At 35.0% G+C, this 17,601-nt stretch overlaps 2 protein-coding genes across 4 annotated transcripts in view; one reads left to right on the top strand and one right to left on the bottom strand.

Moving 5' to 3' along the window:
- The window catches only part of myo15ab (myosin XVAb), a 60,663-nt gene extending 57,168 nt beyond the window's left edge, over positions 1 to 3,495 (bottom strand). For all 3 annotated transcript variants that reach the window (XM_048197742.1, XM_048197743.1, XM_048197744.1), the window contains exons 1-3: positions 3,369 to 3,495; positions 2,049 to 2,135; positions 157 to 1,733 (exon numbers count right to left, since the gene is read on the bottom strand). The gene's annotated coding sequence lies outside the window, so the exon portion shown is untranslated. The remainder of the gene's footprint in view (positions 1 to 156; positions 1,734 to 2,048; positions 2,136 to 3,368) is intronic.
- Positions 3,496 to 3,887: 392 nt separating this feature from the next.
- syngr3b (synaptogyrin 3b) lies at positions 3,888 to 10,413 on the top strand. The gene is made up of 4 exons (XM_048197745.1): positions 3,888 to 4,020; positions 5,559 to 5,793; positions 7,229 to 7,374; positions 8,974 to 10,413. The coding sequence occupies exons 1-4, from the start codon at positions 3,919 to 3,921 to the stop codon at positions 9,190 to 9,192; spliced, it is 702 nt and encodes a 233-aa protein (XP_048053702.1). The 5' UTR covers positions 3,888 to 3,918; the 3' UTR covers positions 9,193 to 10,413.
- Positions 10,414 to 17,601: the final 7,188 nt, after the last annotated feature.

Genomic DNA, 17,601 nt, shown 5'->3' with positions numbered 1-17,601 from the left:
CTTTGTACAAATATCATTTAAAGACCGAAAATTATACTAAAATTATTTCTTTCTTTACAAAACCAACATTAAACAATATAGGATCGTAATACACGCTTGATTATCTTTTCTAAATTCTCTGTATTTAAGGATGATAAAGGAAGAAAATAGTCTTACCTGTAGGTGAGTTCACTTTGTCTCTTCTCAGTACTGTCATAGATGAATTCAACACAGAGAGACGTATAAATCTCTGTTCACATGGTTCCACATGCCACAGCACCAGATGTGGTCTAGAAAAAGGATCCCTCTAGCAGATGTTCTTAGATAGAGATCCTCTGTTGAGGTACGTCTGTATGTTTCTATAACCTTACATGCACTCACACACTCCTCTTCTCTTCTTCTGTTGATCATCAAGATAGAGAGGCACACCTACCTGTACTTCTCAGCAAATGAACAAACAAATAATTCCAGCACATGCAGTCATCAACTATGATATGCCATCCATGAGTGACTCAGACAAGGACTGTGTGTCTGTGTAAGTGAGAGGATGTGTGTCAGGTTTTTAGTTCTGTTGCAGCGCTGTAGAAGAAACCTTAATTTGTCAGCTCTACTTGCCTTGGTGTAACTTAAGCTTGGGTCTCATTCCAGCATAAATAATGTAAGCACAGAGGCCTGTTACTACACAAGCTTGCACACACACTGTCACACTGTCAGACACACACACACACACACACACACACACACAAATCTATGGTGGTGAATGCAGGCATGAATGCAAGTGTGTACTAACTTGTGATAGGGCTACACTCACTCAAAATTTGAAGAAAATAGCATAAACTTAAAATTTGGTTACATCTGTTTAAACCAAAATTACCCTTAATAACGGTCAAGTCCAATAAATGGTTAAGTGATTTTGAGTTCAAAACAACATAAACAAAAATGATAAAACATGCTAAAAAATATGATTAGAAGTGATTTGTTTCATAGAAATTTGCAAACACACACACAAAACAAATTTCTTTTGGCCCGTGGGCCAAAGTTGGTCCGTGATGACCTTTGATTTGGTCAGCCATGAGGGGTGACGAGGTTTAGAAAAAAAAATTGAATTTATCTTTTTGTTTATTTTTGCATCGAGATATAAATGCATGTGTTTTAATAAAAAAAAATTTTTTAATATAATATAATTAAATATAATGCAACATTTATTTCATGAACCTGTTAGAACAACCAATATATCAAGAGTATTTAATAAACAGTTCTGGACCAGATCCAAATATGTTTGTCGAGATAGTGATAATTAGGCTATTCCTCATTTGATGGTAATTCACTTTCAATGATACAGATACACAACCTGTTGAGGACTGAAAAGTAATGACTTGCTGATTTATAGGTTACTAATTAGCAGTTGAATATTTCATACATGATCACTAACAATCAAAGTGTCACTGGAGCACTCGCACAGGAGTAATTAAAAATATTGACGTAAGGTTGTAACCGTAGAAGTGACCAGGTCAGCGCCAAGAACTGGTGTTACCTGGCATCTAAGAACTACTTAAAAGCTAAAGTCCACACTGACACACTCTAATTTCAGTGATTAAAAATGTAGTGGCTTCGTCCCCAATTGGAGTAAGTGCAAAGGTGAATAATGATAATTATCTTAAATGAGCATATGGGTGTATATTCACGAGGGTGTGTGTACAATTAAGACCAAACCCTAGAGTTCCCTTGGGTTCCCTTCGGTGACCTACTGACATCTATGAGAGAGAGAAAGAGAGAATTAAGGACTAATAGCACAATGGTTTCAACTTTTAGTGGCTTCAAATGGAAGCAACAACTCTTTAGCTTAATTTGCAACTTTATAACTAATTCAGTAAAGAATCATTATGACTTGCATGCCTAGGAAACATTTTGTACTGTACAGAGAGTGTACATAAATTCAATTCTAAAATAAATGTAAACATGACATAATTTGCAATTGAAAATCAATGAATGCAATGGAAAACTATTCACCAATTTAAGAGTTGCTTAATTGTCAAAATGCTAACCTAATAAAAACGCTAAAACCATACCTAATCACGATGCTGTAGGGCAGGCCTATAATTGAAAAGCTTTTCAGTATGTTATACTGCCACCAAATGGAGTACAATGGTATATGCCTAAAAACATGGGAATACAAACCATTTTCAGTTGTCTGTTTCATATTTTAATTAATCAAATAATAGATACATCTTAATTGTAAAAACCATACCAGATTTTTTTTTTTTTTAAATTTACTTATAGTCATTTGAAATTAGATTCAAAAGTCATAGTTTTAATAGGCAACCAGTTTTCAGGCTTAAACTTGTTCTGTATTTTAAAAATATTTTTTAACAATTAACATTCATCCACCCATTCTTCAAACTGTTTGTGCTATAGGGTCGTGGTGATCATTTCCCAGCAAAATTAACATTATTACTCTAATAACAACGTTTAACTAAACCTCTAACAAATGTCAGACAATAAATAAAAAAATGTTAATTTATATAATAAAAATGAATGATCTAATAACTTTAGCTCAGAACTAGAACTAATATATTTAGCTTAAGAAAAAAATATTTTTCTATACTATTTTAATTTTTATGTGATCCATACTGTTGACATACTGAATGAGAGCAGTGTCGGTTTATTTGTCATTGAAGCAGAGTCAGTGAGAGGAAGAATTATGAATATGTAAAAGTGACTGATGACTGATTAAAATGACATGAGGACATTGTTAGAACTCATAATTTATTTAGGCTATTATTGTTATCTCTATAGCTCGATAAGTTATGCCAGGCAGCAGGTGACAAAATAGAGGTTAAAATGATAAATCTGATAAATTATCAAGCCTATCATCTGTGGGGAAAAGGCTTATGAACCTAAACACACTTCAGCTCTTATTTTTAGTACATTTTGTACAAATTATAAACATATTTGCTATAAATTATTATATTTTCTGTTGAATGTTACATTTGCTTATAAAATAGTTCACTGAACATTCTTTCACAGAACATATGCAACTATAAATCCAAATAAATAAAGTCTCTTAGTATTTTTGTATGCACACACAAGGATTAGACTTTCGGTCCTGAATGACTCTAATGGCTTTATGAATCGATTGAGTAAACTATTAAACAGCTACATTTCAGAATACAGCACCAGATTACATTTAGTGCTGTTTTGTGTGCCACATACAGTATGTTCAATAACCATTTTATTAATGAGAGTAGGCTAACAACTGTATTTTGAACGAATCCAACTCACTCCCAGCCTTACAAGAACATTGTGAAGTATAACGTTACTGTAAACTTTGCTGTCACATATGAACTGTATGACATCTGACGATTTTAGATACAGTCGCTGTCTTTTACCTGAGCTGCTTTCATTTGTTTTGTGGCCTGTGCGATCCAAAACAACTCTTCAAAATCGCTGTTCGTTAATTACGTCGAGTCAATTATACTTGTGGAAGACGCCATCTTTGATAAGCACTTTAGTCGCTGTCACTATGGTTATAGGCGTTAGTGTTAACCTCGAAGTAGCAGCTTGAATACTGTATGCAAGCTGATGAATGAAAAAGACAGTTTAAGATTCACACTTGTTGTAAATGTGGAAATAAATGCCATCAAAGAGCGACTAGAGAGCTATGCTTTTGAATCCAACACGGTACACCGTGTTGCCATCTAACGTTACTGCCGAACGATATACAGGAAACCGCAGGTTAATGAATCTTTTCGGTCAACTGATTCAAAAGATTCGAGTCACCGAGATGAATCAAAATCCCCACCATTATTTAACACTGACAGGCGCGCACTCGACTATGGGTGTGCACGGCAGGCTCCCGTGAACGCGCTCAGTTCTCCTCTTCCGCAGAGTATCGCACAGCAGCAGCAGCAGCAGTCAGCGCGCTACACTTTTGGGAGGATGGATGGAGCGGGCTCGTTTGGTGCGGGCCGAGCCGGTTCGGCCTTTGATCTGCTTGCGTTCGTCAAACAACCACAGACAATCCTAAGAGTACTGGCATGGGTAAGAACAGCAGTCTTCTATGAATTATGATTGGCAGATTATGCATTGCCGTTTATGTTCCGCTTTTAATGGTCGAACGATTATTTTAACGGGTTGATTTTCTACCACACGTTATATTTTTTTTATTTTTTGACAATTTGTATTACTTTAAGGGCGTTTTTAATCATGTAATTTAATGATTGGGTGTTATTATAGGATGCTATCTTCTATACGTGGACGCGCGTCAGATGTTGCTGTGGTAGTGACGCACACATCGCGTGCGCGCAGTTTTTTAAATGGCTGTAGTGCCACTGGTTGCAATATTTGGGTCATTCTTAAAATTTATTGATAAATACGCGACTTTCATAATAATATGATTAATAAAAAAATAAGGCTAATAGCTTATTTCATGAAAAAGATTGCAGATAAACCTCATAAGATCTTCATTCTATTTCTATCATAACATCTTATTAAATAATATGAAAGTTCAGAGGAAGAGACTGTGCATATGCTGATGTCTCTACCAAACTGTAAAGTCATTGATTCACCTTTAAATGTCTTGTTTCCACTTGGTTTATTTACATGTCATTGGTCTGATTGATGGTGTTTTGTACATGCTGTTTTTAAACTCAAAATCACAAAATATTAATGCCAGATCTCATTAAAACACTAAGAGACATGATTTTTCTTATTTTTCTTTTTATAGGCTAACAGTAGGAACTAAGACCAAGTCATCAAAGCTGTATTACAGGAATATATACTGTACATACACTGTATTGTTTTGGCAGAAACTTTTGTTAAAGGCAGAGACCTTTTACAGTATAACTATAAATGAACTAACCATGTTAACTTCATGGATGACTGATATGTTCCTAAATACACACCAATTACTAGATCTGTGCTTAACGGCAGACAAAGGCAGTGTTCTGAATTAAAAAAAAAAAAAAAACTCCATAGGCCTACACTGTAACATTTTTTTAAACTGATTTAATTCAAGGCATGTTATTTAATGATTGAATCAACCTGTTACACCAACAAAAGAGCTTCCTAGAGGCATGTTTAGAGGCAAGTTGGATGTTGCTTCTTCCTTTAACAATGTTTCATCCAGCCAGCCAATAATCAAAGCAGCTGCAACTGTTTCTATGACGACTGTGTGATGTGATGTATGCGTCAGTATATGGAGTTTCATTGCCAAAAATAGCACATGGCACCATGATTCCTGAGCATTGTTACTGATTTTCTCTTACTGTTACTCCAACACACACACACACACACACTTTTTGGTGTGTTTGAGTGTGTGATCTGTTGCATTAGTGTGAATTAGCCACATTTTCTCCCTGAGGTGTAAATGAAATTCTTTCTGGGGAAAACGCTGCACGGCATCGGTAAAGAGAATGATGTGTCACTTCCATTTAGCATGTATAATATAAGAGAAGAAAAGCTTTGATGCCTTCTGAGAATGCAAATAATTGAAGAGGTTTTATTAATTTAACATCAGGGATGAAGTTTATGGACCTATTTCTGTGACTCATGTCTTTTCTTTCACTGTCTCTCTCCAGATCTTCTCCATGGTGGTCTTTGCTTCTATAATAAATGAGGGCTATGTGAATATGGGCAGCGAGCGACTGCACTGTGTCTTTAATAAGAACGCAGACGCCTGTAACTATGGCATCACTATAGGAATTGTGGCTTTCTTAGCCAGCGTCTTCTTTCTGGCCCTGGACGTGTACTTCCCCCAGATCAGCAGTGTCAAAGACAGAAAGAGAGCAGTGCTGTTGGAGATGGTTTTTTCAGGTAAAAATATTCGGTTAAACTTAAGTATGGCGAACACATATTCACTATTAACTACAACTTTTGCCTCAATAAACTCCTAATTTACTGCTTATTAATAGTTAGTAAGGTAGTTTCTGTAGTGTTCAAGTTTAGGTATTGGGTAGGATTAAGGGATGTAGAATAAGGTCATTCAGAATAAGGCATTAATATGTGCTTTATACGTACTAATAAATAGCCAATATACTAGTAATATGCAAGCTAATAAGCAAATAGTTAAAAGTGAGAACTGAACCTTAAAATAAAGTGTTACCAAATACTAAGTCATGAATCACTTTGATTTTATGTCTGAAGATAATTAGTTTATTCTGTTGCAGTTACAGTAGTATCTACTGAGTGATTTTTATTTACTTGTACATTTACAGGCACTGATACAGGCACCCATTTGAGATGGGAGGAGAAATTATATGTTAGTGCTTTTGCGTTCTCTCGCAAATGTTTTGCATTCCCCTCAGAAACTTTGCGTTCGCTCTCAAAATATTTGCATTTCCCCCAGGAATCTTTGAAACTTTGCGTTCGCTCTCAAAATGTTTGTGTTCCCCCGAGAAACTTTGAATTTGCTCTCTTTGCATTCGCTCTCAAAATGTTTTTTTCCCCAAGAAACTTCACGTTTACTCTCAAAATGTTTGCATTCCCCCGAGACGAGACGAGAACGAGACGCTGCATCCCCATAGCGCCCTCTAGGGGATGCAGTGCGAGTTCCCATTCGAAAGGGAACGTCTCAGTTAATGCATGTAACCATGGTTCCCTGAGAAGGAGAATGAGATGCTGCATCTCCTAGAGGGCGCTATGGGGAAGCAACACAAGTTCCCATTCGAAAGGGAACTTTGTGTTCACTCTCAAAATGTTTGCGTTCCCCTGAGACGAGACGAGAACGAGACGCTGCATCCCCATAGCGCCCTCTAGGGGATGCAGTGCGAGTTCCCATTTGAAAGGGAACGTCTCAGTTAATGCATGTAACCATGGTTCCCTGAGAAGGAGAATGAGATGCTGCATCTCCTAGAGGGCGCTATGGGGAAGTAACACAAGTTCCCATTCGAAAGGGAACTTTGTGTTCACTCTCAAAATGTTTGCGTTCCCCCGAGAAACTGCGTTTGCTGATGCAAATTTTCTAGGAAAATGCAAAACTTTTGCGAGACAACTCAAAAGCTTTGAAATAATTTTTTCCTCCCTTCTCATATTTTTGTATCACCATGTCCCTTTAGGGGCTCCGTACACTGATGACCACTCAAAGTAAATTTAAAATATGCTTTTTCATTTTTTATGTGAAATCATTTTTTTGTGTTTGCTCTCAAAATGTTTTGCGTTCCCCCAGGGAAAAAATAAATAAATCAATAATTTTTTTTAAGACAATATTTGTTATTTCTCCCACACACATTTTCCCATCTCTTCTCTTTAGGATTTTGGACGTTCCTTTGGTTTGTAGGATTCTGCTTTTTGGCCAATCAGTGGAGCCATACGTCCCCTAAGGAGCTGCCGCTGGAGCAGGCGTCAGACGCGGCACGAGCAGCTATTGCCTTCTCTTTCTTCTCCATCCTTACCTGGGTAAGACGTCCCACCCTCTCAGATACATACAGTCACAATTACGTTCATATTTGAGTGCCAATGTTGGTGTTTGTGTTTCAGGCGTATCTATGTCTGCTAGCAGTGCACAAGTTTAAGAACACTGCCTTTATGGAGGATAAACAGAGGCTTTTATCCAAACAGACTAACACTCTCTCAATAGTGTAGATTTCATGTTATACTCTCACGTGCACTCAAAATTATGCTTGTCTGACAGTAGTACAAAGTGCTATCAATATGGTTAATACAAAGCGTCCACTCTATAATAACTTAGATTTATAACAAACATTATAAATCTACAAAGCTTAAAAAACAAGAATAATGTGTCATAAATATTTATAATAATGAAACAAGTACTAAAATTTGATTTCATATGATTGAACTGATGTTATTGTTCTGATTATTATGATGCCTAGTTTTATAAATATAAAAATCATTCTAAATATAAAAGAATAGCAGAGTCTATAACGATAGCGACACAGAGGAACAATTTTGTTGGAATCACTTTAAAAACTTTTTTTTTCAGCTGAACGAAAAAACACCCTGACAGCCAATCAGAATCCATCCTGCTTAAAAGAGCTCGAGCATTTAAGGCGGCAGTAGACAAAACTGCAGCGTGCGCTTATAATAAACAGAACGATATTGTCCGCTGGTGTGGACACTAATGTAGTTATTGTTATAGATATCTTTATACTTATTCTTTGTGTGAACGTGCCTTAAAGGTGCAATTTGTACATTTTAGCGGCATCTAGGGGAGCACACCCCTCGCACCCCTCCCTTTTGGAGAAGCTACAGTGGCCGTCTGGCCGACACAAGACAAAGATGTTGTCGTCTGAGACAAAAGAGAGTAGCCTGTGTGAAGCAATGAGGGTTCTTCTTACTTCTAACAAAGAACGGTCTCTGCTTCTACTACAACTTTGTGCGTATTCAACGTAGTGGCGATGCAAGCTGCCTCTAAAAGCATGAACAATTTAGAAGAACAACAACATAGTGACTAAATGCGCTCTCTTAAGTGTTTGTCCATTTAGGGCTGCTGTAGAAACATGCCGGTGTTGTGCCGAATTTCAACCCCCTGCCAAATTATTACCCCCCCTTGTTGAAGTCGCTAATTGATTGCCTAATCTTAACCCCACCCCTAATCCTAACCCCTCCCCCACACCTACTCCTAAACCTACCAATACTAGGGGGGTAATAATCTGGCAGGGGGTCGAAATTCGGCACAACACCGACGCATAATGGCGACTTGACATGGAGGGGGTATGAGACAGAAATGGCTCATTCTAAGCTAATAAAAACATAACGGTTCATTATGTAAGGTCTTTATGCACCACAGAAAACATAGTTATGTATATTATATTGCATTTCTGTCAATAGATCTTTCCAAATTTTACACATTGCACCTTTAAGAATGCACTTCTACTTCTAGATCTAGTCAAAAACATTGTTCTTTTGTGTTTATACTCAAACTTGATTAACTCAAGCATTCCAACTAACTCTTGCTACTATGCTTGACACCTCAAAAACTTGGTTTTCTTTCTCACTAACATGACTAATATGCTTAATCCTGCTTATCCTGACTAGGCGGGCCTTACGGTGTGTGCTGTTCAGAGGTTCCTGCTGGGTACGGACATGACACTGTTCTCCACCGAGCCCATGGACGGCCAGGCACCCAAGCAGCCGTACCCCTCCAATGATGTTATCGGTCAGACTACCATCCCTGTCAACGCTTACCAGAGTCCACCGCTCATCGAGACCGTGGAGACCCGCCCCCCTGGATACAATATCCCGCCTGCGTTTTAGTCCACAACCAATCAGAAGACAAGGAATATAGCAGCGCTAAAGGACTGAGTATAGACTGCCGTCAATGTTAGCTAAATGTATTGTATCGTATCGCATTTTAGTAACAAGGTGGCGAGGGGAAGATGCTCACCTCTGTAGTCCGCACTATAATACAGAATTAAATGATAATGTAGTCTCTCGTTAACCTGAGCAGAAGTGGATGTTTTGGGACATTGATTGTCATTGCCTACCCAAACATTTTACATTTACAGTCAGCAATGAATTATTGTCAAAACCACAATGTGCTATTTATTTAGTAAAGCATTTTATTATCATTACTCTTTATCTAAAGAAATGAAAAATAATTAAAGGTGCACTAGGTAATGCTTTTGGTCACTTTTGCCATGGTAAAAAATAATTTGTGACCGATTATAAAATGATTATTTATTATAATATTTAAATAATATAAATTATTATAATGAAAAAGAATAAAAGGTAAGAGTTAAAACTTTTTTCCAGTTGCAAAAGATACCTAGTGCACCTTTAAGTATGATAAAGAAAATACATTATACTTTATTATTTTTTTGTGTTTCTGATTATTAAATAGCATCTTGGCTTAGCTGATTGACAACTGTACCAAACGATACATCACATCAATGTTTACTGCTGTTAAACCAGTGCTGTCCACGTCATTTGTGTCAAAATATGTTTTTGTTAAGAAAGAATTAGCAAATTTTGTTTTTAAAAGTACTTATGTCACTATCAAGAGAGAGAGAGAGAGAGAGAGAGAAATAATGAGAAATGGTCAGAGGATGAGCAAATGAGTGTGTGTCTCTGTCTCTCTCAGTGTGTGTGTGTGTTTGATGATGGACTTTAGGAGCAGTCGGAGACATTCCAGATGAGATAACTGAGATTACTGGAACAGACTGTTTACTTTAACAAGCATACTTGTGCATATGTGTGTATGTGTGTGTGAGTGAGTGTGTGTGTGTGTGTGTGTGTGTGTGTGTGTGTGTGTGTGTGTGTGTGTGTGTGTGTGTGTGTGTGTGTTTGCTCTAATTCCGTCTAATTGCATGATATGATAAAATGCCACAAATTCCCCCTGAAGCAGAGAGGTAACTGTTATATTTTGTTAATGGAAGAAGTTACAGTGGTTATCAAAGTCTTTAAGGTGGCATATACAGTACCATGAGGTCCTGAATAAAGATGAGCCAGTACAGTGAACCAGACTGCTGGATGCCATGATTGTGTGCTGTGATTCATGTTCCTCCTGATGTTACAAACCCGAAATACATTTAAAAAATGACAAAATTTTGTTCCATAGGAATAAATAACAGCATACATTTTGGAATGACATGATGGTGAGTAAATAATAAGAGAATTTTCATGAACAATCACTTAATTCTGAGAGGTGGAAAAAGGTCATCAACTTTTCATGGCCAGTGTTGTAATTGTTAAAGGGAACCTATTATGCCCCTTTTTACAAGATGTAATATAAGTCTCTGAATGTGTCTGTGAAGTTTCAGCTTAAAATACCCCCCCCCCATTTATTAAAGCATGTCCAATTTGCCCCTATCCTTTACAGGATCTCACACAGGCAAAATGTCAGAAATTGTCAGTAACGGTGTTCAGCCTTATGTTCGAACCTGAGTCAGACACAGATGGAGAGACTCAGGAAGAAGTTATACCTTTTAGAATGCAACAGGACGTCTCTGAATGGTTAGCTGATGAATTTATGTAGTTGTGGAGTATAAGCTTAAATCAACTTATAGATTAGTATATTCCGTCATGATCATCTATAAATTGTTGTACAGCTGCTCATCTGGGAACTGTAGTATAGATGTTAGCATTGACCCATCATCTTTCAGAGTAAACTTTTGTGCAAATCCAGCTGATGCTGAAATAAAATAAAATATTACATGAAAAACCTTAAAAAAAATAAATAAAAAAAAAAACATCTTGGCAATATGATTAAAGGTGCCCTAGAACTTTTTTTTAAAAGATGTAATATAAGTCTAAGGTGTCCCCTGAATGTGTCTATGAAGTTTCAGCTCAAAATACCCCATAGATTTCTTTTAATTCATTTTTTTAATGAGCCGATTTTAATTCATTAGAAATTAGCCGATTCAGGGTGTGTGGCCCTTTAAATCTCGTGCTCCATGCCCCAAGAACTCGCGCTTATATAGCTAATATAACCTTCAAAATTGTTCTTTACAAAGTGTTCGTCATGCAGCATGTCTAATCACGTAAGTACAGTGTTTATTTTGATGCTTACATTGACTCTGAATGAGTTTGAGGCTATGCTCTGTGGCTAACGGCTAATGCTACACTGTTGGAGAGATTTATAAAGAATGAAGTTGTGTTTATGAATTATACAGACTGCAAGTGTTTAAAAATTAAAATAACAACGGCTCTTGTCTCCGTGAATACAGTAAGAAACGATGGTAACTTTAACCACATTTAACAGTACATTAGCAACATGCTAACGAAACATTTAGAAAGACAATTTACAAATATCACTAAAAATATCATGTTATCATGGATTATCGCTCCATCTGCCATTTTTCGCTATTGTTCTTGCTTGCTTACCTAGTCTGATGATTCACCTGTGCAGATCCAGACCTTACTGGCTGCCTTGTCTAATACCTTTCATAATGTTGGGAACGTGGGCTGGCATATGCAAATATTGGGGGCGTACACCCCGACTGTTACGTAACAGTCGGTGTTATGTTGAGATTCGCCTGTTCTTCAGAGGTCTTTTAAACAAATGAGATTTATATAAGAAGGAGGAAACAATGGAGTTTGAGACTCACTGTATGTCTTTTCCATGTACTGAACTCTTGTTATTTAACTATGCCGAGGTAAATTCAATTTTTGAATCTAGGGCACCTTTAAGACAAAGTACTAAAATTACTAAAACTGAAAAAAATAAATTAAAGCCAAAAAAACTAAACTATAAAAAAGAATAAAATAAAAGCTTATTGAAAATATGAATAAATAATATAATACTATATAAATAACAGTAAAATAACTAATACAAAAAATAATCCTTTATAATTAAACAATTGTTTGAAGCCTTTTCTGTGTCTCAGTAATTGTGCTCAAATTCACTTTGGATCACAGTCAAAACTACACTAAACTGTGTTTTAGGTTTAAGCTTCAAAAGACTGTGTCCTATTAAATCATTTCCATTAATCCAGTTTAATAAGCAGACTTTTCCAGAAAGCTAAATGCCATAAAAGCCAAAACAAGAAACTTGAATTTATAAAACGTGTGTATTCATGAATTTGCCACCCAGATTTATAGTACAGTGTGTCCCTTATAGTAGTGTGCTTTATTATGCCATAAGAAAAACAAACAGAAATAAGGGAAAGATACAGTCAGAGGTTGATACACATGCTATTATTACCAGGTCAACACACAGAAGTTATCTGGTGCTTTTTGGTTCATTTCAAATATATTATATGGTACAGTAAACGAATGTGTGTTTCAAAAACCAGCTATGAATAAATGTTAACACAAAGCTTGCAAGTGAAGTTTGGGGGGGATGGAATTCTCCACAAATAGGGTACAAACTGGCATCCCGTTACTTTTTTTCTAAATTGAAATGACTTGTACAGTCAATTTACAGCCTACTCAAAGATTTAAGGCAGAAACTGAAGTTTTTAAGTTTACAGTGTAAAAATCCTTTTCTGGTATCTTTGCTTGTGTTATTGACTACATTTTTAAACATGAACTTAACAGATCTATTTATTTGTGATTTTGAAAAATGTCCATTTTTATTTTGAATTAATAAAAAAAAAAATTCTCTGTCAAGTTCTTCAGACAGAGAGCTATTTTATATTTAAGATACTATTAACTAACATAAAATTCAAGTAGCTGTTATTACATAATATTCAACCCTGTTATTAGAATTTTATGAAGAAAAAAAAAAATTTTTTTTTTTGGTTAATTTAAGGGACATATAGGTTTACTGTGTATATAGCTACAAACCAACATTTGTACCGAAACCAGCTAAACCCATGTTAAAGATTAGTTTAGGCAAAAACTGCAATGCTGTTACCTGTGTTGGGAAAGTTCGTTTAAAAAGTAACGCGTTATACTGCATTACTCCCTAAAAAAGTAACTAATTGCATAACATTACTTTTTTTGGAAAGTAATGCATTGTTACTTTTGCATAATTTTTTTCTTACCTGGGCTGGGCTTGCTTGTTTTTTTTTGTTTTGTTTTGTTTTGTTAAAAAAAAAAAAAAAAAAAACACCATTAGTGAATTTTAAAATAAATTTAAAAGTATTGTGTTACTTTACTAGTTACTTAAAAGTAATCTGATTACTTGTAATGCTGAATACACGTTACTTGTAATGTTTTACACCAACACTGGCTGTTAACCCATTCTATAATGTTTTGTCATTGTAATAGAGCTCCTATTATATGTAGTTTGCTCTCCTGAGGTGGATAAACAATATTATGCACCTCCTAATGCTTCATAATGCAGCATTATGAAGGTTATACACCGCCTTTCACTGACACATATTATTATTATAAATTTATCTGAAGCTCTGTTTTGTACCCTATTATGGAAAGTATTAGTTATGTGCATTCTGCTCTGTTTACACGCTCTTCTGCTTCTTAAATGTTCACACATAGTGACAATGAATTACAGTCTACAGGAAACAAAGCACTGCAAGCAAAATAAAGATCTTTTCAAGTATAGTTAACAGTCTCTAAACGTTTAATGTCCATAGTTTATCAGCAAAATGTTTCTTAGTGATACTCATTGGATGCTCTCATCTGTTGAACAGCACCCAAAATCACGAACCAGTCAAACAGCATTCGGGATCTCACACTGTCACACTCAGTCCAGAGATACTCATTTATATTTAGCAGCCCTTGGTTTTCCCGAATTCCTCCATCACACTCTAGTTAATCATAAAATGCATTGTTAAAGATTAATACGTATTCATGTGATTTTGAGAATGAGTAAACTACAGTCAAACATTTATGTTTGCTATTTTTAGAGGACTTTTCACACTAATGTTTAACCCCGGGTTAACATATTTGACCTGTTTTAATAACTGCTTCTTTATCTAAGGAATTGTGGCCATGTACACTACTCAAGTGTACTCAAAAGTCATTAAAATTTTTTTGTTTTTGTTTTTGAAAGAAGTCTCTTATACTCACTACTTATTTGTTAAAAAATAAAAACAGTAATATTGTGAAATATTATTACATTTTAAAGTAATGTTTACTATTGTAATATATTTTAAAATGTAATTTATTCCAGTGATGCAAAGCTGTATTTTCAGCAACAGTCTTCAGTGTCACATGATCCTTAAGAAATCATTCTAATTTGGAGAAACAGTTTCAAGAAACAGTTCTTATCATTATTACAGCTGAAAACAGTTGTTCTGCTTATAATTCTTTTTATTTTTTACACAATTCCTTGATGACAAGGTTTGAAGGTTGTATGAAGTGGCCTTAACCTGGGGTTTAAAAGCTGTTTACCCAGAGTTAAGCAAGTGTGAAAAGCCTATCCTTGAAAAGCTGTTCATGCAGTGGAAAGGATTCACAATTTGTGATACACATCTGCCTTTATGTGAGGAAAAGTTACAGGTACTGAACAACCTTTATGTTGTTGCAAATACTGCAGTGTTGACATGTTAATACTATTCAATAAGTGTCGGGACTTCTAAACATCTCTGCGCAAATGTAAATATTCATGGGTTATTGACTTCATCACTTGATGAGCTAAAACACAAATGTTATCAATCCAAAATAAGAGAGTGAGAATTCATGCTATAGCTCTTTTCTTTGGAATCTTCTGTGCTTGTGCATACGGGGGAAAAAAATAAATAAATTTGATGAAATGTTTACATGTTAATGCACTATACAGTTCAAAAGAAAGAACACTTCCATGGTTTTATAATTTAATGATCTCTACTGAAAATAATTTTGACTTCTCAATTTAATAAAACCAACAAAATGTGTTACAGTAATGCTATACAACAAAAGTCTAAGGGGAAAATATTCCAGAAGGTTTAAAAGAAGTTATACTAGATTTTATGAGTTATACGAGATTCAACTCAATTTTTTAAGTCAGTTTCATTTGAGTTGAAATGACTTGTACAGTCAATTTACAGCCTACTCAAAAATTTAAGGCAGAAACTGAAGTTTTTAAGTTTACAGTGTAAAAATCCTTTTCTGGCATCTTTGCTTGTGTTATTGACTACATTTTTAAACATGAACTTAATGATACATATATTTATTTGTGATTTTGAAAAATGTCCATTTTTATTTTGAATTAATACATTAATAATTGATTGATTGATTTTACTTTTAAGTGACACTCAGTCCTCCATAAACTTTTTCGAAGTTGTAAGTAAAACAAAGATTCAGGGCTGTTATCGTTAACTAAAACTTAAACTATTAAACATTTCTGTTAATTGGAAAAAAAAGCTGAAAAAACAAACAAAACAAAAACAAAAAACAAAATTAAACTGAAAAATTAGAAATGTTGCCTTGGCAATAAACTGAAATAAGTTGAAGAAATACAATTATTAACTGGAAATAAATAAAAACTAAAACTGAAATAAGAATAAATTAAACCTAAATAGCAACATTTTAAAAGAAAACAAATAAAATGACTCATTAAATGCTCATTACTAAAACTTAAACATAAAAACTAAAAATATAAAAAGCTACAATAATTTAAAATATTAATAAAATCATAATAAAAAATAAAATAACACTGCAAAGACTATACTAGAGTACGTTTTACAAGAAATTTGTAATTTTTCTACTTCAAAATTTCACAGTTAATTCAATGTGTTTGTAATTATTTGTGCAATTTACTAGCAATTTCTGAGTGAAAATTGTTTTAAAGTAAATGTATAACTTTTCATAGACCGGGCTAGTTGGTAGGCGATGTTATCATATAATGTTGAAGTCTTGCAACTGTAGTTTTTTAAATTTATCCGACTATAGTGTCAATTTAAACCTGCTGCAATGCTTTGCCCATAGACTTCACTGCATCACTGTACACACACTATGTTTTACAAACAGAGGAATGAATCAAAATTATTTTCTGTGTTAATCTGCAGCACAGATGTAGAACTTGAACACGGAACATTCCTTTAACACCGTTTCTTCCTGAAGGCCAACGACATGTAAAACTCGGACCCTTTACAAAAATATCACATGCCACACATATATACAATAATCATTTCATTCATTCGGCTACACAATCTGCATTATGAAACATGCATATGTTTCAGCTAAAATACTTCTATGTGTCGTATACTCTGTATAAGACAATAGGGTGTTACAGTTAGGGTATGACTGTTAAGTTAATTAATCATATGACATAAGAGTTTGTTTGAAGATGAGACATACTGTATAGCGTTGACATTTAACCCTCATGTTCTGTTGACATTGGCTTACTAATAATGATTTAAAAATGAACTCATTATTTCCCATCAAATTCTTTTACTCTGTTTTACTCAAAAGTACAGTATTGTTGTTTCTGTTTGGGGTCAATCTGATAAAACACATTAAAACATCATAAGGAAATTATTTGCATTTATTCATGCTTTATACCTGGGGTCTCTGGGACTCCAAACATAAGGTACATAAGTAATGTATAAGTTTCATGAAGGATATCCACAGTATGCTAATTATAAAATCAACTTTTATAATTAGTTCTCATAATAATAGGAAACTCATGAAATTAACTTTAACCCTATAAAGCCTACTGTACCATAATTTATATACGCAAATTTCTAAGGCCTCTAAATTATCAACATGATTAAAACTTTGTTGGAAAACCTGTTGTACACAATCTACTACATGCATTCTGTCACCCGATTGATAGTTTATACTTTTTGATCAAGTTGAGTATCATTTTAGGCCCCATTTACACTAATGCATTTTTGTTTTAAAACAGCGTTTTAAAATGAAAACGATCCTCGTCTACACTGGCATTTCCACAGTGTTTCAATCTCAATCTACACTACACGGCCGAAAATGCATGTCACATGACTGTTCATGCACACTGGGCATGCACGGACAAGTGTAAACAGTTGCCTCTTGTGCATGTAGGTAGCTGCAGTATTAAAAAATATGGAGTTTAACTGCAAAATGGCTGCTAAAAATGACAGCAAAGCCAGCAAAGATTGCAATTCAGTCTCCATGTTACACAGTCGTCAAGGATACGCAGAGTGAGCAGCCACGCCCATGGTCCGTTTATACTAAAACGCAACCCCTTTGTTTTCCAACTTAAACAGGCTCTGCAGCGTTTTCAAAAGTCTCGAAAGTTTCGAAAGTCCGGCGTAGAGTAAATGACAGGTGTAACCGTAGCAAAACTAGTGTAAACGGGGCCTCAAACATGTCCCCCTTCTTGTGTCTTTTTTTATTGTTTTTTATTGTTAGTAA

This window comes from Megalobrama amblycephala, linkage group LG7 (genome assembly GCF_018812025.1).
Source record: "Megalobrama amblycephala isolate DHTTF-2021 linkage group LG7, ASM1881202v1, whole genome shotgun sequence".
Classification (NCBI taxonomy): domain Eukaryota; kingdom Metazoa; phylum Chordata; class Actinopteri; order Cypriniformes; family Xenocyprididae; genus Megalobrama; species Megalobrama amblycephala.
This window is presented reverse-complemented; position numbering and strand designations above follow the sequence as displayed.

What these genes read in the sequence shown, in the direction of transcription:
- syngr3b (XM_048197745.1), top strand. Translation starts at nt 3,919, where the DNA reads ATGGATGGAGCGGGCTCGTTTGGTGCGGGCCGAGCCGGTTCGGCCTTT. An exon ending in TCCTAAGAGTACTGGCATGG is followed by an intron (nt 4,021 to 5,558) that starts GTAAGAACAGCA and finishes GTCTCTCTCCAG; the next exon opens with ATCTTCTCCATGGTGGTCTT. An exon ending in TCTTCTCCATCCTTACCTGG is followed by an intron (nt 7,375 to 8,973) that starts GTAAGACGTCCC and finishes TATCCTGACTAG; the next exon opens with GCGGGCCTTACGGTGTGTGC.